The sequence below is a fragment of the Teleopsis dalmanni genome, chromosome 2, assembly GCF_002237135.1.
Source record: "Teleopsis dalmanni isolate 2A chromosome 2, ASM223713v2, whole genome shotgun sequence".
In the NCBI taxonomy this organism is placed as follows: domain Eukaryota; kingdom Metazoa; phylum Arthropoda; class Insecta; order Diptera; family Diopsidae; genus Teleopsis; species Teleopsis dalmanni.
Window position 1 is genome coordinate 211,282,494 of NC_051847.1, and position 21,901 is coordinate 211,304,394.

The window sequence follows — 21,901 nt, forward strand, 5'->3', positions numbered from 1 at the left end:
TATTAGAACGAAATTTATAAAAAATTAAACAATATACTAAGTGCGAAAAATATATATCTTCTCTGACAGTAAATCGGCACTCCTAGCACTACGTTCACCTCGAATAATCTCAAAACTAGTGTGAAAATGTCTTCTACTTCTCAAAAACCTTGCTGAAAGGAACAGGGTTCACTTAATATAAATCCCAGGGCACAGAGGATTTGAAGGAACTGAAAAAGCAGATGACCATTCTGCGGTCCTTCATGGAGCATTTTCAAAATTAAGATTAATGAGTGGCTGGAGAGAGCAGCTGAGACTGATTGGGATAATACAATTGCCTGCAGACAAGCCAAAAAATCCGTGCCGTATCGATCAAAAGCCAGAACGAGGGAGCTACTTATGCTGAACAGAAGTGGCATGCGAATTGTCACATGGTTTCTCTCTGGACATTGAGGAGTTAAAAAGCATCTTTCGAACCTAGGTATTACTAGAGACGATAGCTGCAGACTTTGCTGCAAAGAAGAGGAAACAGTAGAACACATTCTGTGTCACTGTGACAGTCTTGACAGACTCAGACTTCGATACTTATCCACTGCCTATCCAAGTATAGCGGAATTAGGCAACATCTGTCCAAAGGACATATTGATGTTCTTTACTGCTACTCGTCTATGGAACTGAAGTGGGTATGTCACAATAATCTTCAAAGGATGCAGTAACGTGGTGACAAGATCCCAACTCATCTAAAATCTGATCTTATCTAATCTATAGTGTGATTTTATTTAAATTTAACATATCCGTAAAAAATTAAAATTACAAAAGCAATTAGATACAATATAGTATCACAATAGCTACTTAACTCTACCATTATTTTACAGATCTACAAGTGAAACTATATACTCTTTCATAAAAACATACCAAAGCTTCTTCATATCAAAGTATTATAGACCTATTTTGCAATTATCAAGCCAAAGCTTCATAATCTGTAAGAATAATAGAACTGACAGTTACAGTATATCTATACCGTCTTAAAATAAAATGTTCCTTATAATATCCTTTGCAGTGTTGCTTATTCATTCATCCAACTTAATATACTATTCCTAGTAGATCCAACCAATTTAAATAGAAGAAGAGAACATATACGGCGTACTAGCTCTCAACGGAGTGAAGTATTGTTACCATGACTGATCTTGTGTGCTACTAATCGGTAAAAAAGACACTTCGATAAAATGTCGACTATGCAGAGCAAATTCTAGCATATAAAGGGGCATAGAAACCGATTCAGTAATCTCTCCCTGGTACGGAGAGTGATGCAATTTAAATAGGATACGTATATCAACAACAAAAACCGCCGTAGCAATGACATCAATGCCGGTATTAACTATCAAAGCATATGTGACCTCCCGATGCTTCTGATGCACTATCCTTTAGATGAACTATGTTTTATTACTTTACACTTCAACATGATTCGTTAAATACATTACTTGATGAAGTAAAATACTTATTTTAATATTCAATATATCTGAATATATCTGGCTCAGATCAAAGTCGAAAATTTACAAAGAATGTGAATGGAAATCTCATCTGTTTCCGAACAAAGTCGAAATTCTCTTCTTATAAAAACTATGTTTCAATTTAAATAGGATGCGTACATCAACAGAAAAAACCCATTTAGCAATTATAACAAAAATCCATTAACTAACAAGGAATATGTGACTTATCGGTACTTGATTACGTTTAGAGTTCTCTGATACACTAATCTGTAGATCAGTGCTATCCAGACCAGATATGATCGCAGGCCACTGCAAGTCACTGTGCAGATTGGAGAGCCACAGAAAAAAGTACATACCATAATGGTTTTTTTTGAAGAAAAATACAAATACTCTGATAATGTGAAGTTTAGTTCTATTAATTTTTCTTGTTTGAATTTTTGTGATAGCATAAAAATAAAATAATGTAATTTTACCAAAACATATCAAAGGAAAATTTGCGTAATTATGGTAGAATAGAAACATATCACGGGCCGCATATATATTATCCGCGGACCGCATGTGGCCGGTGGGACAACCCTGCTGTAGATGAATCAAAATTTTATTGCTTCACAGTCAACATAATTAGCTAAATTCGTTTGGATTATTGAAGCGATGAATATAGATGGAGCAGATTAAAGTTGGACTTTATGAATATAGGTGTCATCCGTCTCCAAATGAAGTTGACATTCTGTTCCAAAGTTTTAAAGAATTTATATATATGATGTGCCATCTAAAAAAAGAACCGACACATCAACGACAGCTACCTAACTAAAATTTTCATATACAAAATAAATTCAAGACTCTAGACTTGGAAAATATATTTTGTTCATAACATTGAAAATAAATTTGTTTTAATGTATTTTTTAATGTATTTTTCTCACGTTTACATTATAATTTTTAAAAATTCTTACATTTTAAGAAAATTCTGCAAGGAACGTAAGATATTTATGAGCATTTCTTCAGTAAAATATTGAAGTTAATTTTTGAGGTCACAGGTTAAGATAAAGTATTTAAAATTTTAATGTTCAAAATGTAAAAAAATAGAAAAAGTTTAAGATTAGAAAGGTCACGTATATGTTTGAAAAATAAATTTGTTAAAAGGGTTTAAATTTGTGGGAGAAAAAATAATTATGAAAGTCGAAAGCGCAATCTAATTATAAAACATAATAATAAATATCATTTTAAAATGTTCTTTCTATAAAAAAAAATTCAGATGATTTAATTAGACAAATAAATATTAATTTAAGAAAATCTAAATGAAATGCAAAATCAAAACGAGGTTGAAAAAATTGTTTTTCAACCTCATTTAAATTTTTTTTAAGCATTTAAATGAACATAATTGCAATCAAATTTGAATAAATCAAAAAATATTTACTTAATAAACTTAATTTTATTACCATATTAATTTTCAAATTTAACAAATATTATGATATAAAAAATTAAAGTTTAAAAATGACTAGTCACATACTAATAGTCATTGAAGTCATTTGAAAGAGTAAAGTGTAATGAACCCAGTGCAAAATTTTAAATTGAACTAAAAATAATGATTTTCCAAAATGCATTAAATTAACCGCAAGTTGTAAATTATTTAATTCTACGAAAATGTTGAAGGCATTAATTTTTAACAAAATATTTACAAAAGAAAACATTTTAATGACCGAAGGTAGAACAACGAAGCCATAAAAACTGGCTAACTGCTGAAAACTTATAACTTCACTGCCTTTCCGGATATTTTAGTCAGAAACACGAATTATTTTCTGCTTCATTCAAGCACTTGCCATCCTTTTTAATGTTCAAACTGTTCGGAACAAAAAGGAAGAGGGCAGCGTTAACAATCTTTGACATTAGCTGCTCTGGCAACAACCAAACAGCTTAAAGCATAATTTTAATTAATTAAATTTTCGCTGCCTTTGACTTGGTGTTGCTAAAGCACTTAATTGTGCGTAAATCATTAAGCAGAGAAACCTTTGAAGTGACTCCTTTTCGCATGGCCTTTCTTATTCAAAGCCGTTTTTCGTTACTTTTCGAACGAAGGCGCCTAATAGCTAACTTAGTTTGGAACCAAAGATACGTTGAGAAACTAATTTCATGTAAAAATAAAACTTCAACAATAGTTATTTTAAAAATGATTTGCAATAACTTTTTATGCATAAAATGCAATAAAAATAGAAATCAAATTAATAACTATAAGAAATACCAAATGATTTGTTAAGATTAGCATGTGAAGATACAATAAAAACAAAGTGTAGCATAGCTCTTCCACCCTCGATCATTTTGAAAGCAATACAATTGGCAATAGTTGTATAAAAGTAAAAGTGCTAATAAAGCCACTTCAGTGATCAAGATATCATTTCCATACTAGCTTGGCTTAGCATATAAAACAAAGGTTAACTTATCGAATCTAAATTTCAATTGGTGACAAAATGTTTATCAAGAATAGCGCATAAAGTATACCAAAAACGACTGTTATCTAGCTTGTTCTTTTCCGATACGTTTAAAAACAACACAATTGGCTATATGCACTTCAATGTATAACAGATCGTTTCTTCACTAGCTTAATAGACATAAATAAAGTTAACTTATCAGATCCCCTTAACTTAATTTGGAATACCAAATAATTTATAAAGAATAGCACATGAAGTTCCAATAGTTACAACAGTTTGTCTATCTCGTATCTCTCTGATAACTGTGAGAAAAACACAATTGGCAATAAATGTCCCAAGTGAAAGTACTGAGCATGTCACTCTCTGTATAAAAGATTATTTTTTCACCGATGTGACAGCTATAATAAAAGTCAACTTATCGAATCTTCTTAACTTCATCTGGAATATAAAATGTTTATAATATGTTTAAATAGCACATGAAATTGTAATAAAAACAATGATTTGTCTAACTCGCATCACCACGACACAACTGTGAGAGAAATCCAATTGACAATAGTTGTCTCCGAGTACAAGTATTGACAATGTCACTACAATGCATATCAGTAAGTTTCTTCATTGTAATAAAAGTTAACCTATCGGATCTCTTTTATTACATTTGGAAAATCAAAAACCTTGTACAGGATAGTACATAAAGTTGTAATGAAAATAGTGGCTTGTCCATCACGCATCTTCGCGACAACTTTGAGATAAAGTTAATCTCCAAATGGAAGTGTTGGTATTTGTATTTGCATTCAGCTTAACCTAATTTTTTCGCGCGGACAAATGGCTATTAGATAAAGTTTATCTACAAAATTCAAATACATGCCTTTTCGATTATGAGAATACATTGTATCCTTACTCTAGCATAAATGATCTGTTGATCATTGTACTGCACTCTTAATGAAACTCTTATTCTCTGTTATTTAAACTGTGGTATCACAATGGGCTATTATTTGAGTACAAGTGGGTTTAGTGCGCAAGGCCGCCACTCCAATCTAATCTGAGCTAAACTGATATTTTTTACATATTCATTTATCTATTCCATTTTTTATTTTTTTCTTTAAATTAAATAATTTAATTAAATAATTTAAGTAACATTAAATGAATTTTTTTGTGATTGGATTATTGTGAAAATTAAGCAAATTATTAATTGCAAACTAACTAACTCAATTTCTTCTTTAAATACATTATTATATTCAAGACTATCGCTTCGATTTAATTTAAAAATATAATTGATGAAAATTTTATTGTTAATACAAATAAATTAATTATTTATAAAAAAAATTTTGTTTTTTTACAGTTGACAGTCTCATTTGGTGTTTGGCTGCAACCCAAAAGAACTTTTAGTTTTGTGACTCCTTTGAGAAAAACAGAACAAAAATTACATGAAACTCAACAGAATTATGTACTTCATGCGGCAATTGTTGCGGTAGTTACATTGTATTTTTTGTAGTTTAGTAAGAAATTGCTATTGGCAATACGAGTAGTTGCAACAACTACAACTACAACTACAACAACAGCAACACCAGCAGCAACAGCAGCAACGGCAGCTGCAACCACAACAGATCAGCGTATTCGTTATCTCGCATTGTCATCATCATCAACAACATCGGAGCCAGCGTCACCTTCAATGGCATCAGCAGCGAAGGCAATGCACCGCACTGAATGCGGCAATTGTGATGCGTTGTCGTTTTTAATTAAAGCCAAATTCAATAAGCCACTCCAAGTTTCGTTAGTGAAAGGATTTTAATGCAACAACAAAATGATAGTATAAAAAAATATTAACTGCTGCAAGCAACTGCATTTGTGGCGAAGAGCATTGTAAAAATTGTCACAGGTGAAGTTTTTTACTGTAAGGAGCTCTTAGGTTAATTTTCATTTAATTATTTAAAATAATTTAAAACGAAAAATCGATTTAAATTTAATTATTTGCAATTAAATATTTTAATTATGAATGTGTGGCATTATTTAAATGATATTAAAATTTATTAAAAGAAACAAACTTTAACTTGAGATAATAATTTTGAACATAATTTATTATGAAATATAAATACTATAGTTAGAACATAGGTAACATTGAGTTGAAGAGTATAGGTAACGATCTGTATCTGTAGTTTTGATATTGCACAACAACATAAAAAGAAAATCAGAACCCCAATCTCTTAGCATTCAGGTTGGGCCATAAATAGAAATACAAAATTAATTGATCCAGTAATCTTAACCATTTAGAATCTTATTTCGTTCCTGATTATTGGCATTGAAAAGAAAATAAATAAGAAAAACATTTACTGAACAAAAGTCCTTTTTCGAACGCTAACTAATTGTTGTTCAGGAAAAGCTTCAACTTATAATAAATATATTATATAGCGAACACATTTATTATTTCCGATCACTCGAATTTCCGAACTCGAATTGCCAAAAGTCTTTGTTCCAAGCCCAAATCATTTAACAAAGCTACACTTGACACACTACACTACTTACAACTTAAACAGTTCTGTAGCACACTCATCTCAGCTAAACGATTAATATCTGTGCATATCTACTATATCCGTATTATATACAGCTTTATGCGATTTTTTTTTTTTAAGTAAACTACTCGGAAAATAGTAACCTAGGTTAGGTTATGCTGGCAGACCAAAAAGGCGACGCGTAGACCATTAAGATCCATTGCGATACCAAATCAGAGTCTTAATTTTTTTAACAATAGTGTGCATCGCTTAGGATGCGCCTAACCTAGATAAGCATACAATTTTTTACTTATGATAACTTTTTACTTATGATTATTATAAGCTTATTAAGAAAGTAAAACCCGAAGACTGCATAATAGACGAAGCATAATATGGATAGAATTATTTCATTGAATGTACTTACGATATTCGAGTGTATTTAAAAAGTTTGTTATAATAATTTAGAACACTTACTATACATAATAAGCACTTATTAGTATAAAAATTGAGAGCACTGAAATTCAATTACCAAAAACTGAAGGTTAATGTTATGAATAGATTATACCTTTATAAAATATTTTTAATTTAAACTGAATACATAGAAATAAATCTAAATAAAAAACTAATTGGTATAAAAGCCATTTTAACTACCCAGGGTTATTTGCTTAATATAAAGCAATAAGAGCTCTAAAATTGAGGTGTGAACAATGTACTAATCTCGATAATAAGCCACTAAGAAAATAGAAATTATGACCTTACGGCTGTTAATGAAGTACAAATTCAGCAGAGCAATTACAAAATTTTAATATTAAATGATTTTTATTCAAAAGCAATCTCATTCAAAACAAAATAATAAGACGGATTTAGGTATGCGCAGCAAAAATACTGACAAAATAATTTATACAGATATATACCATAGATTGGAGGTTAGGTTAATTAGCATTGATAAAGAAAAGCACCTCTTTTGTATATATTTGTGATTGAATTAAAATTAATTGGAGCACAAATTTTGAGAAAGAAAAGTTAAATGAATACATACTTAGTTATATTTAATAATGTCAATAATAAATTATATTTTTAACGATGTACATACATGCACTTAATTAGCTGTGACCTCAAATAAGTCATGTGGCGTGGAAACTCTTAGGGCACTTCATCTAAAGCTGTAAGCGCAAATAGTGCTCCACGGTTAAAAATCCTCAATCAAGTTAAATGTCAATTGACTATGGAAAGAATTTATATGCTTTTAATTATAAAACATTTTAATAAACCGGGTTTTTGCTTATTATTTCACAATATTCATTGGCAATGCGATTATTGCGATTGACATTTTTTTTTTCGCTTTAATTTAGTTCAACACCACTTTATATTCATGTTTGTATTGTGTTTCATAATAAAATTCTGCACTTAAACATTTATAATATTTATGTTAATTTAAATAAGTATAAAACTTGTTTATTAAAAATTGTTTGAATAGTTAAATTAAAACCAATTCACATATTTATCGATATCGTCAAAGCATATTAGTAAAATAAATTTCCCACAAAATTCCCCACAATTTCCACACAAATAGTTGCAATTCTTTAAGTGAGATCGTTCAATGCAACTATTGAACTATCCCAACACTATGCACATTTTACAGTGTTTCCTATAAATTTGTATATGGTCGTGTGCGAGTTCGAGTAAATTGAGGTAAAGTAAATTGAAATTTACTAGGGATTTTTTGCACTGCACTTATGTAAATATTTATTAATTTATTTATTACACTTATTTATTATTTTTGTTTCAAAGTTTTTATTTATTAAACATTATTTAAAATTTTCACAATGATGTATCTAGAACGTATGCGAGTAAGTCTAAGTTGTGCCGATAATGTAGTGATGTGTCGATACGTGTTGATAAATGGCTAAATGTGTGCAGTGCAAAAAATCCCAAAAAATCTCCCATATGGTTAAGCATCAACTTAGCCTAACTCGCACACGTCCCTAATTTTTATCTAATTTATCCTACTCGAAATTTACTATTTCTTTAATTTACTATTTTTTTCAATTTACTCGAACTCGCACACGGCCTATGTTTTTATAATATAATAAATGTATGACTATACCGCAATCAGCTGATAACTATAAATCAAAACAAAAGTTGAACGTTACCAATATGTATATGCTATATATAAAAAATGGTAAATACTATAATTTATAAATATAAATATTTAAAAATAAGATATATTGCTAAACATAATCACAGAAAATACTTGACAAATGTTATTACATTGCAATGTATTATTCGAAATTCATTTTGTTGTTATGTTGTACTTTTTTTACGTTATGCAGATACCGGACTTGTTATACCTGTAATAATGAATACTCTTTAAAAAAATTGATCCACGTGGTAACATATACACTAAATTTACGTAGACATAGATGAAATAAAAAAATAAAAAAATAAATAATAAGTTAAAATAATCAAAAACGATTTGCTTTGGTCATAGCACACAATACAAGACAACATCTGAACACATACAGCTCTCTGTAACAGGTAATATTATATGTATGCTATGTTTAGACCAAATATCAATTGTCAAATTAATATTACCTTTTTATCGATTTCTAATTTGGTGCCAATAAATCAATGTTCTGTTTCCCATAAGTTATACGGCGTTTACATTAGCCGAAAATGGCTCATTTTGGATGAGTCATTTGAAAGTGTTTACATTCGTTGTATTTCATTTTTTCTCATTTCATTTCATTTCTGTGCCAAAAATATGTTACAGGAAGGTTAAATATACCTTCAAATCTTACAATATAAACTAAAAACTTGTTTCTAGATTCGATTTATTTATTTTTGGGAAGTAGAAGTTCCAAAAATTGGTGCATCGTTTTAAAGAAAATGCAACCACCAAACATTTGTTTATCTTTTTTTGTAAATATGTCAAAGCAGCTTTTTCAAACTGTCAAAATGCCATGAAGAGCTTTCATTTAGGGTATGTTCAATAGATTCCTTTGCATTTGGAACATATGTGGAATGCATTCGAACATCATTCATACAGAATGTGAGAAAATTGCTCATTTTGTGCTTGAAATTTTATATGCAAGAATGAGCCATTCGATACTCATTTTCGATTTTTGACCAAAATGAGCCATTTTCGGTCAATGTAAACGCCGTATTAGAATGCATCAGCTGATTCTTATGGCACAATTAATTTAGTCTTAACGGCTGATTTACTTGACATAAAAGTAAGCAACATAGAAAACGTACAATTTAGGACGTGTGCGAGTTAAGCTAAGTTGATGCTAAACCAAATGGGAGATTTTTTGGGATTTTTTGCACTGCACACATTTTGCCATTTATCAACACGTATCGACACATCAATACATTATCGACACAACTTAGAATTTCCCTCATTTAGAACGCAACTTAGCCTAACTCGCACACGACCTTAATATAACTAGAAAACCTTACTTTGGATACAAGACAAATTAGTATAAAAACATAAAACATCAAGTGCAATTTAAACCGTATTGGTCGTGCCCTACAATATCAGCTGATATGTTCTAACTTAAGAGTTAAACTAATTCTACCTATGAAATCAGCTGATCCGTTTGAAATAGTGAAAAACCATATATTCAATTTTCAATGGTGGAGTACAAAAAATAAGGAAAAACTTACGAACCTTATTGGCTATTATATATATTGAGTATATCTTTGTATGTAAACTGTTCGGATTGAATTTGTGTTCTTATATTTGTTTTGTTTTGTTTCTTATATGTTATTTATTTTGTCATAATATAATTTCTATTTTATGTAATTTGATTTTGCATAGTAACCATAAACCTGAAAAAATGCTTTAATTATTAATCCATTCATTATTTCGAGTCCATGTAATAAATGTAATTGTTAAAATATATATATCAAATGCAACCTTGTGAGGGCTATGGAACTTAGCATAAAAATATGAAAACTTGTAGATTATTTCTTATCTTGAAGCTGTTGGTTAAAGGTGTGCGAGTGGAGTTAAACTTAATTTTAAAATGCCGAAGAAGAAACGAAATACCTTCGCAATGGGTCAATTTGTATTCGCGAAGATAAGGGGCTATGTTCCCTGGCCAGCTAAAATAATTGGTGTAGAAAAATACTTTTACCGCGTCATGTACTATGGCGATGGAAATCAAACAAATCGCTTAAAGCATTCAGCAATATTTGATTATGCGGAATATAAGGGCAAATTTGTTAAAAAATCCACGTTAAAAAATAAAAAATTCGCTGAAGGTATAGAAGAGATTGAACATGCTATTAAAACTAAATATGATAATAGTAGTGGCGATGATTCTGATTCCGACGACACTGAAGCTCAACTAAAAGGGCTTGATACTCAAACTCACCTAAAGGAGATTGAAACTCGAGATGAAAGCCTACAAGAAAAGAATTTTGATGTTCAATAAGTTTATAGATGATATTATGAAAAAAGAAAAAATATAATTAACTATAAAATACACACGTTTTTTGTTGTCTTACTTTTTTTGTTTTTATATAAAATTATTAAATATATTTAAAAAAATTTAATCAAAATAGATATTTTATAAAAATAAAACTTCAAAAGTACGTCACTATTCGTGCACTACAGAAAGCATTTACATAATTTTGGAGTTTCAATCGTATAAAATCTATATAAGTCGGGATTCACGCTGTACTCATTATCCGATCTTATTCAGAGATACAATTTTGAAACCATTGTGCTTAGTTTCAAAAATTAGTTAATATTTTCTAACGAGATCTATGTAAGCGTTAATATGTTCTGGAATTTGTTCTTAGAACCATATTAACCAGAATAACTATATGCTAGTTCGAAACTATATGTTTAATGATATTATTGCAATTAAAACAGTAGCTCTTCATTTAACATTTCCTCATTTCACATCACATATGTATATGAATTTGGATATTTTAACATTCGATTCATCGGAGGAACTTTCTTTGAACTATATTGCTGGCGAATTCGAGGCTGTTATTTCGGTTTCAGTTGTAAAGATTGATGGGAGACAATTTGTTGTGGATGTTAACACAATATTTGTTTATAAATAACTAGTCAATTTACACTGACTCGGTATGTAAATAGTGATGCTGCCATGATAATTGATATACTGTATTCGCTTTGCAAGACACCAATTACTAATTCAATGCCATAGCGATTTTGTTTAGGAGTAAAGGTATATGCACCTTATGATATAGTATCTTTTGCAATCTTTTGTAAAGGAATATGATGGGAATTTAAAAATATAAATATATCGAAATTATATATAGTAGATGAACCCACCTCACTTTTAAATTGTCTAGTATATTTCTATGTTAATATAGTTTTACTTTTAGTGCCATTTTCAACAAATTAAAGTAAAATATTAACAATTTTACGTACAACGATTCGATTTTGTATATTATATTTACCATATTAGTAATAAAATAATAAAATTCACCATATTTTTAAATAATATATAATGTTCCTTTTATTATAAATCATTTAATATTAAGATTATTATATGTACATATATAATCCTTATCAAAATTAATATTATTGCTGACAAAAATAATTTAATTTATTTATTTATTTTAAGAATGTAACATATCTTACAGAATATATATAAAAATTGTATACTTTATATGACAAGAACAGTTTATAACATTCGTAAATATATATTTACATATTCGTGTATTTCTAAGTTTATATATTATTGTATAATATATATGTATATAAAGTCGGCACGCAGTATCATAAAAGTTCATATTGCATATCGACCGTTTAGAATTTCACATTTCCGATGGGTATTAATGTTAATGTTACATTTTTTTTTTGAGGAATACCAGTGCTAAGAATCAGATTTCTTTCAGATCAAAGTTGAACTGAGTTGAGTTGAGTTTTAGGTTTCTTGAATGTACTTTTAAAATATTTCGTAATGTAGCAGCTTCAACTGTTTTACGAACGTTGGTAGTATACGATATAAATTGTTTCTTGAAAAAGGTGGTGTTTATTAAACTATGAAGTTAAGAAAGAATGGCTTATGTATAAATAATAACACAGATATGTATAAGATATATAAACCTTAACGCTACATCGATATTAGTCTCCGATTGTCTAGCAGGTTTACACGTTTAGTTATGTCGTGTGTACGGCAGATGATTCTCTAGCATGTAATGTTGGGATAGTCAATATTCTGCTATTGAGGGATTAATACATTAAATATATAATTTATGTTGAGTTTTGAAAGTTTGCATATATCCAGTTTGCATATATCCATTGTTTTTTAGCAATATTATTGTTGTTGATGTTCTACTAAAGAAGTTTGTCTATGATCGTTACATGCACAAGTATATCTGCAATAAAAAATTTATACAATCTATTAGAATGATAAATGAAAGTATACAACATATCTAAAATTTCATATCTAGCAGCCGTTGTGAAATACTCACATCATTCGTTATGCCACTCGCATTGCAATGATTGAAATTTGGGTTAATTTTGTGCAGATTACTTTCATAAACAATGAAAATTGCAGCGGGTGTGCCATTAAATGATTGCTTTTAAGCTGCACCAGAATCTGAAGAATCATGAAAACATTTCCATCTCAGCTGTGCAGGCGAAAACCTGCACTTATACCTGTACTTGTCGTTGCAGACATTTCGGATGACCACAAACAAATTGAACACCAGAACAAGGCATGGTGCGCAAAAACTCGTTTAACGATTTCGTGGTTAATGCTTTAAATTCTCTTTTTCCTTTGCTTATGATAGACAGCAACAGTTCGTCCAACTGCACCGCTGCAGATATATCCTCCTGGCTTACTCGAAAGCAATATACAGTATATGTATTGTTACAATTGTGCACATCGCCTACGTTAATATTATAAATTGAAATGTCCCCCATGGTATGCAAATAAAAATGAAATCCCATTTTATAGATAATTTTGCACGTGTGTCAATGCTGCAGGCCAAAGCGCGCCCACAAAGCAATAGACTACTTTCTTGGGTACGTATTCTCTTACAGCAGATTTGTGGCGCTGAAGGAAAGTATAGCAGGAATAATAGTTATTTAAAACTGAATGCATAGTTTTGGTATTGTTACATTTAATGTCAGCAACTACTAAAGAAATTTCACAAAAATGTTAAGACTAGCATTTGTACATGTTTATGCTTGCATTTATGTTCTACTGTTATGTCATAAATACATATCAATCGCTCACACCAACAACCATGTTTGAAACCTCTACATGCCAGTATAGTGTGCAAGGTAGAACAAGGAATAATACAAGAAGGAATAATAGTACGTTTTCATTAACCATACCAAGAGCTTCCGTGCTTTTTCACTCATATGGCATTTACACCGGCCTCAAATGGCTCATTTCAAATGAGTCATTTAAAAGTGTTCACATTCGTTGTAATTCATTTGTTCTCATTTCGAACAGCTGATTTTTCGACTTGCTTGTTGATTTCATTTTTGTCCTGTGCCAAAAGAATGTTGGATAAATGTTAAATATACCTTCAAACCTTACAATATAAACTCAAAACTTATTTTTAGCTTCAATTAATTTATTTTTGGGAAGTAGAAGTTCCAAAAAGAGGTGCATGGTTTTCAAAGAAATGCAACCACCAAATATTTCATTAACTTTTTTTGTAAATATGTCAAAAACAGCTCTTTCAAACTGTCAAAATGCGATTAAAATTTTTATTTCAGATATGTTCATTGTATTTATTTGCATTTGGGACTTATATTCATTCTAACCTCGTTATACAACATGAGATCCAATAGATCGACGAGTATCGAAATAGTTGAAATGATGAGCTATATGAACTATACCGGGACATTGACATAGTTAAGCGCATAAAAATTCAGCGGCTTCGCTGGCTTGGTTATGTCGTTTGAATGGAAGAAAGTGTTCCGGCTAGAAAGATGTTTGATTCGGTACCCGCAGAAGAAAAATGCGGTAGAGGCGACAGCAAGCAATTAATCAAGCTGACTGGCGGAGACTACTCGACGCGGCCAAGGACGACCCACGTCTGTAATGGCCAACTAAGTGAGTAAGTAACAACTAAGTATTATAACACAGCCAGAATATAAATTAATAAATATACTTCGAGATAGTAACTCTGATGATGATTTAGAATTGGTAAATTTATTATTGTTATTTTATTATAAACGAAAAAGAAAACTAGTATGAGCAAAAAATACAAAGTATTCAAAAATCATTTCCGCTACTTGTAATTTTTTTGTTAAATTCCCCTTTTCAGCAACAAACTACTGCGATACCTAATTTAGAAGTTCACCATCCATTAAAAAATGCATTAAATAATTGCGATTTACAATGTGCAAATACAATTTCTTACATGACACAACAGTTTTTGTTTCCTCCATTATGTCTCTAATAATAACATAAAATAAAATTTTAGGAACTCTAGCTCACTTTATTAATATAAAAGGTATTTAAAAATATTGATCCATGAAAATTGTGTAAAGAGGGTAATCTTTTATTTGGCTTTTTATTTGTGTTACGCTCTTAGTTTGTACTTGTATTTTACTCAAATTTTACTACGAGTAGCTCGTGGAACAGACCTACATTCACATCATCAAATCAAGCTGTAAGGCATGTAGTAAGATGAAAGCATTCATTCAAGCAAGCATTGAAAAGAATTATAATACAAAATTTTCTTATTGAGTCTGCCTTTATGTGTTTTAACTTCAAGTGGTAAAGTAATAATAATCCTTCGTTTCCCAGAAAACAATTAAACATCGGTATAAATTGTGTTAATTTTTTAAAAAGATGATTCCAAAACAAAAGGTATTTATTATTATTTATTTATTATTACAAATTTCTTTACCGGAAAATAAAAGTTCTGTAAAACATGCGATTTATTTCTTAGAGCAAATTTTATTCATATTTTTCATGTTTTTGCCCATATTTTAAGTCCATTGGATGTACTAAATATATGCATATGGATTCCTGTTTAATTTATAATCGTTCAATTTCTAAGACAATATACATACATATATCTACTTTTATTTGTTCAGAAACAGCTAAACACGTGAATTTGAAGAAATTAAATATTATTTATAATGGAATGATTTGAGGTTATGTTTTTTTTTTACAAAGTTTAGTAAAGCAAACCATTTTGGAAGTAATAAATAAAATTAACTGATTTAGTTAAATGTATGGCTTAATATGTTTTAAATAATTTAAATGAAACATATTTAAAATATTATAAAAATATGGTTTGGTGGTTTGATCCATATTTTTTTAGATTGGTTTATGTGCCAGTAGAGAAGAGAATAACTTAATTGGAGGCACATGTTTCAATCGTTTGTCTGACTTTTTATTAAATAAATAAAAATACTAATGATAGAAACTTATAAATTTAGGTGTCACATACAAATATATTTATCAGGGATTAATAAATTATGCATTTTCATAATTATTTGTTGCGCTCATCACATGATAATGACTTGAGAAGTCAGTTGATATTATTTTGTGGCTTTACGAAGCTAGAGAATATGAAATAGATGTTATGGTATATTTTATGCCAGTTTTCTATATTAAGTCATGATTTATATGGTATAGTAATCACTCATGTAGACTATTTATAACGTTGTATTTAAGTTAAATTAATTTAATTGAGAGTTAAGATATATTTGGGGTGTAGGCAAAAAGAAAAGGACATTCTAGTGAGATATAAAATTGTTGCTATATATAATACAGGACTATATTCTAAAACGTGTGTAGTCAATAATAATAATGTAATAATATGAAAACTATTTCTTTTGTTTTTTAAAGGACGCAGCACTTGGAAAACATAACTATTCCAAAGGGGATATTGTATTGGCCTGTTTTCATGATGGAGTATACTACAAGGCGAAAATTATTCAGCTAGCTGGCGATGGGTTTAGTTGCATTGTAAACTACATAGATTATAATGAAGTATATTCAGTAGGTTTCGAAAAAATAAAACCATTAAATATCGATACTTCATTAAAAAATAAAAAAGTTTTGGTTAAGAATGATGTTCCACATCGGAATAAAGATCATACCGAAAAAAAATTGAAAAAAGATATCAAAATGTTTGAAGTATGTAAAAAGAAATTTCATGAATCAGATATGGTCTTAGCTGATAACCATATAACACAAAATCTACAATATTTAGTTGGAGATAAAGTAATGGCTACATATGATGATGGGGTTGAATATATTGCCGAAATTACTAAGATTGGTGAAAATGGCAAGTGTATCGTAAAGTTCATAGAATATAATGATTTGTACGAAACAAGTGTTAATGAAATAAAACATACTTTATATAAAAGTTTGAATAAACCTGAAGATCACTTAGAAGTTGTTTCAGCTCTTAATGGCTCTCATCAAGGCACTATCAAAAAAGAATTCGCAGAAAATAAATTAAGAGTTTCGTTAAAAGATAAGCGTTTTAAAGAAAGCATTGATAACATGATGTATACAAAAATAATTAGACGAAATGAAAGTCCCAAAAACTTTTCAGATATTGGAAAGACTAATAAAGGAAACACTGTTAGAGTATCACATGACAATAGAGAACTTCGTGATGCACAAATTGTAAAGCTACCGAATCTATGTAAAGTATATTCAGAGGACATAAACAAAATATGTGGTTCAAATATACAAAATAATAAAAGGCATCTAACAACTAAGTCACTTAATAAGTTAAGTGAATTTGTGGACGTCATGAACGATAAAAATGGTGTTATAATTAGAGACATTCAGTCTGATGGCGTTATGCACCAAACTTCCGGTGATGACAGCAAAATGGTTTTGAAATTTGATAAAACTGAACTATTTAACTTCCGAAAAGGAGATCATGTTCTTGCAGCTTATACTGACGGGGAATACTACCCTGCAAAAATTGTTAAAATTTCTAAAAAAAAAAATTCATGTAAAGTCGTGTACACCGAATACGATGATACTTTATACAAAATCGGATTCAACAAAATTAAATCAATTGATGTGAAGAATAAATCAATTACTAAGGATAGCAGTTCTAAATTTACAACTGCATTTCTGAAACATTCAGCTCAACCTCTTCAAGTAAAACATTCATCAAATACATCAAGTGATGCCAAGGATATTATTTACTCAGCTGGTGACAATGTATTAGCATTTTACAATGATGAAAAGTTTCCAGCTGTTATTATAAGTATGTTAGCAAATAAAAAATGCATTATAAAATATGATGACACTTATTACGGCGAATTATATGAAATATCATTAGAGGATATAGAGCCTAATAAAGAAAAAAATTTTAAAAGTTGTAATTTTAAGAATGAAAAAATATTGGTTCGAAAATCGGAACAAATATCTGTTATACCTGAATACTCTGAAGGTGAGGAGGTATTTGTTAAATATGAAGATGGTAAATATTATAAAGCGATAATAGTAAATATTTTCTCAAATTCCAACTCTTGTGTAGTAAAATACATTGACTACGATGAGTGTTGTGAAATGAGTATGAACAACATAAAAAGAGTCGATGAAATATCTGATAATGACACTGAATCTCCTATCACCTCAAATAAAATTGAGGTCCAAGACTTACTAACAAATGATTCCACAAAAATGAGTGTAAAAAATTATATTCCTGAATTTAAAATTGGACAAAAGGTTCTGGCATTACATGAAGATGGTGAACTCTATTTAGCAATAATAGTAATTATTTTCTCAAATTCCAACTCTTGTGTAGTAAAATACATTGATTACGATGAGTATTGTGGATTGAGTATGAACAATATAATAAGAGTCGATGAAATATGTGATAATGACACTGGAACTCCTATCACCAGAAATAAAATTGAAGTCCAAGACTTACTAACAAATGATTCCACAAAAATGGATGAGAGAAATTATATTACTGTATTTAAAATTGGACAAAAGGTTCTGGCATTACATGAAGATGGTGAATTCTATTTAGCAAAAATAGTAACTATTTTCTCAAATTCCAACTCTTGTATAGTAAAATATATTGACTACGATGAGTATTGTGAAGTGAGTATGAACAATATAATAAGAGTCGATGAAATATCTGATAATGACACTGGAACTCCTATCACCACAAATAAAATAGACGTCCAAAAATTATTAACAAATGATTCCACAAAAATAGATGAGAGATATTCTATACCTGAATTTAAAATTGGACAAAAAGTTCTAGCATTACATGAAGATGGTGAATTCTATTTAGCAAAAATAGTAACTATTTTTTCAAATTCCAACTCTTGTATAGTAAAATATATTGACTACGATGAGTATTGTGAAGTGAGTATGAACAATATAATAAGAGTCGACGAAATATCTGATAATGACACTGGAATTCCTATCACCACAAATAAAATTGACGTCCAAAAATTATTAACAAATGATTCCACAAAAATAGATAAGAAATATTCTATACCTAAATTTAAAATTGGACAAAAGGTTCTGGCATTACATGAAGATGGTGAGCTCTATTTAGCAAAAATAGTAACTATTTTCTCAAATTCCTACACTTGTTTAGTAAAATACATTGACTACGATGACTGCTGTGAAGTGAGTATGAACAATATAATAAGAGTCGATGAAATATCTGATAATGACACTGGAACTCCTATCACCACAAATAAAATTTACATCCAAGAATTACTAAAAAATGATTCCACAAAAATGGATGAGAGAAAATATATTACTGAATTTAAAGTTGGACAAAAGGTTCTGGCACTATATGAAGATGGTAAATTTTATCCAGCAGAAATAGTTACTATATCCTCAAATTCAAACTCTTGTGTAATAAAATATATTGATTATGATGAGTGTTGTGAAGTGAGTATGAGCAATATAAAAATAGTCAATGAAATATCTGATAATGACACTGGAACTCCTATCACCACAAATAAAATTTACATCCAAGAATTACTAAAAAATGATTCCACAAAAATGGATGAGAGAAAATATATTACTGAATTTAAAGTTGGACAAAAGGTTCTGGCACTACATGAAGATGGTAAATTTTATCCAGCAGAAATAGTTACTATATTCTCAAATTCAAACTCTTGTGTAGTAAAATACATTGATTATGATGAGTGCTGTGAAGTGAGTATGAACAATATAATAAGAGTCGATAAAATATCTCATAATAACACTGGAACTCCTATCACGACAAATAAAATTGAGGTCCAAGAGTTACTAACAAATGATTCCACAAAAATAGATGAGAAAAATTATATTACTGAATTTAAAACTGGACAAAAGGTGCTGGCATTATATGAAGATGGTCATAACTATTCAGCTAAAGTTACTGAATATGATGGTAATCCTAATAAAGTTGAAATAAATGTCAACAAAATAAAACCAATTCAGAATAAAGTATCTGATGATGTATCATTGAACACTAAAGAGAGTTTGAAAAAGAAATCTAAAGCAAAATATTCAGAAGATGATCAAATAATTGTTAAATTCGCCGACGGTAATGAATACACAGGCACAATATTTGAAATTATTGATGACAATTATGACTATTTTATTATAAAAAATGAAGATCAGAATACGTTTGCAAAGGTTCATGTAGAAGATATTTATCCCAGAGAAGCAAAACGTTTTCAAAATAATCATTCGACTAATTCTGAGACAGAAAATAAAATTACGTTGCCAGAAGAAATGTAAAAATCAGATACCTGATTTGGAGGAATCTTACGGCAGCAATTTATATACCCCGGAATTAGCATAATATTGCTAAAAAATGCTACCAAAGAATAATATTAAAGATATAAGTGAATTTAATCCAGATCCCGCAATACATAAAGAGAAATCTGTTATGGATTCTGGTATTATTAAGCAAATTGTCAGATGCGGAATCAAAGAAATCATGAGTAAGATAATTTAAACTCTTAGAATTTTTTAAATATCTAAATTTGGTCTATTTACAGATCTTAATAGTGTGGCAATTTCTAATAAAAAAAACCAACAATTTGAAAACAAATTAGAAATATGAAACCACATATATGCAATATTCTAATCTATCTTTTACGGCTTACAATCTAATTAATTGAACCTAATTAAAAATACACGATCAGGTGCTACAAATTTACTTTGGAATAATATTAATTACATTTTGTTATTTTAGTTATTTAGATTATTTTTAACGTAATCAAATTAATTTTAATTTAATATTATATTATTATAATGTTATATTATTATTATTTATTATTTTATATTATTTGTTTAAAATATATTAATTGTTATAGAAGAATTTGGGTTTCATTTTTCAGTTACCTTAATCCCAGTTAAAATAGCTAATCACATGGTTGCAGCAATCTTATTATAACAGTTTGGAAGGTAATTAAATCCCCAACCAGCTTTCGAATGGGAGTCTTCTAATATATGTTACACCAGATCAGTACTTTGAAACATCAACAATAACTTTTCTACAAAGTTGTGGCCAAAACTGATGTGTGAATGTGGTTCAAACAACCTAATTAATTAATTGATTAATTAATGTTAATTAATGTAATTGGTTTCTTAATCTAATTAATGTATAAATCTGAACTTATATGCATCACTAATTTTTACAATACTACTTATCAATTATGGGACTAAAAGGCACTAAGAAATGTAAATTCTGTAAAATAAACATTTCCTCATCTTCTCTACGCATGCTCTGACATTGTCAATAAACAATTCTAGTACCTCATCATCCATATTAATTAAAAGACTTTATGATTGCAATAGTGTGTAGGACATATTTTTAAACAATCACAGATTTAGTGGTGAATTATAAAACATATATAACTTATGTCTGTATGATATGTTTACATAGCTAAAGATTATACAAACATATAATAGAAATGTTTTTCTTTTTTATAAAATATGGTACATATAATATAAAGTTTGTTTGGATAATGTATACAGAACACGACGAATTTGCTTTTATGGATTTCTTTTGAAATTTAATTATGTGAAATTTTCAATAGAATTTATTTTTTAACTTGTGTGCATTTGCGATGAATTGTAAAGAATTTTTATGAATGCACTCTGAACATTTTTTCTATTTAGTGTATATCTTGCACAATATATCCGTTCAAAGTTGGAGATGAAAAAGGAAAAAAATATCAGTTTATCATCACATCACATCATATTCAGTTAATCTTAAGATAGACATAGAAAGAACCCATAATTAATCTCATCAACCAATATAAAAGGATAGAGATAGGTGACACTAATACCATGCAAATTAACCCTATAATTTTGTCTGGTGTTAGATTTTTATATAAAATGTTAATTACGAATTTACTAATCATTGAACTACTCTAAAATGTGTTTAATAGTGTCTTTGTACTAATCTTAAACTCCAGTCAATATACACATATCTCATATACTCATAACTATTAGGTTTTTATAATATATGTTAATGTAATGTAATATTTTGTTTCTCTACTTTTTATTTTTATTATAAACGTTATTATAAACAATTTTAAGAATAATATTGATTG

General features: G+C 29.1%; 2 protein-coding genes across 2 annotated transcripts; both read left to right on the forward strand.

Annotated features, from left to right (window-relative positions):
- The first annotated feature begins 10,409 nt into the window (after positions 1 to 10,409).
- Positions 10,410 to 10,820, forward strand: LOC119676677 (hepatoma-derived growth factor-related protein 3-like). The gene has a single exon (XM_038087930.1). It carries the CDS (start codon positions 10,410 to 10,412, stop codon positions 10,818 to 10,820), a length of 411 nt encoding a protein of 136 aa, XP_037943858.1.
- Positions 10,821 to 15,091: 4,271 nt separating this feature from the next.
- LOC119683904 lies at positions 15,092 to 20,152 on the forward strand. Its single transcript, XM_038097790.1, has 2 exons — positions 15,092 to 15,203; positions 16,194 to 20,152. Exons 1-2 carry the CDS (start codon positions 15,186 to 15,188, stop codon positions 20,073 to 20,075), a joined length of 3,900 nt encoding a protein of 1,299 aa, XP_037953718.1. The 5' UTR covers positions 15,092 to 15,185; the 3' UTR covers positions 20,076 to 20,152.
- Positions 20,153 to 21,901: the final 1,749 nt, after the last annotated feature.

Coding starts and splice junctions, on each gene's coding strand:
- LOC119676677 (XM_038087930.1), top strand. CDS start 10,410: ATGCCGAAGAAGAAACGAAATACCTTCGCAATGGGTCAATTTGTATTC.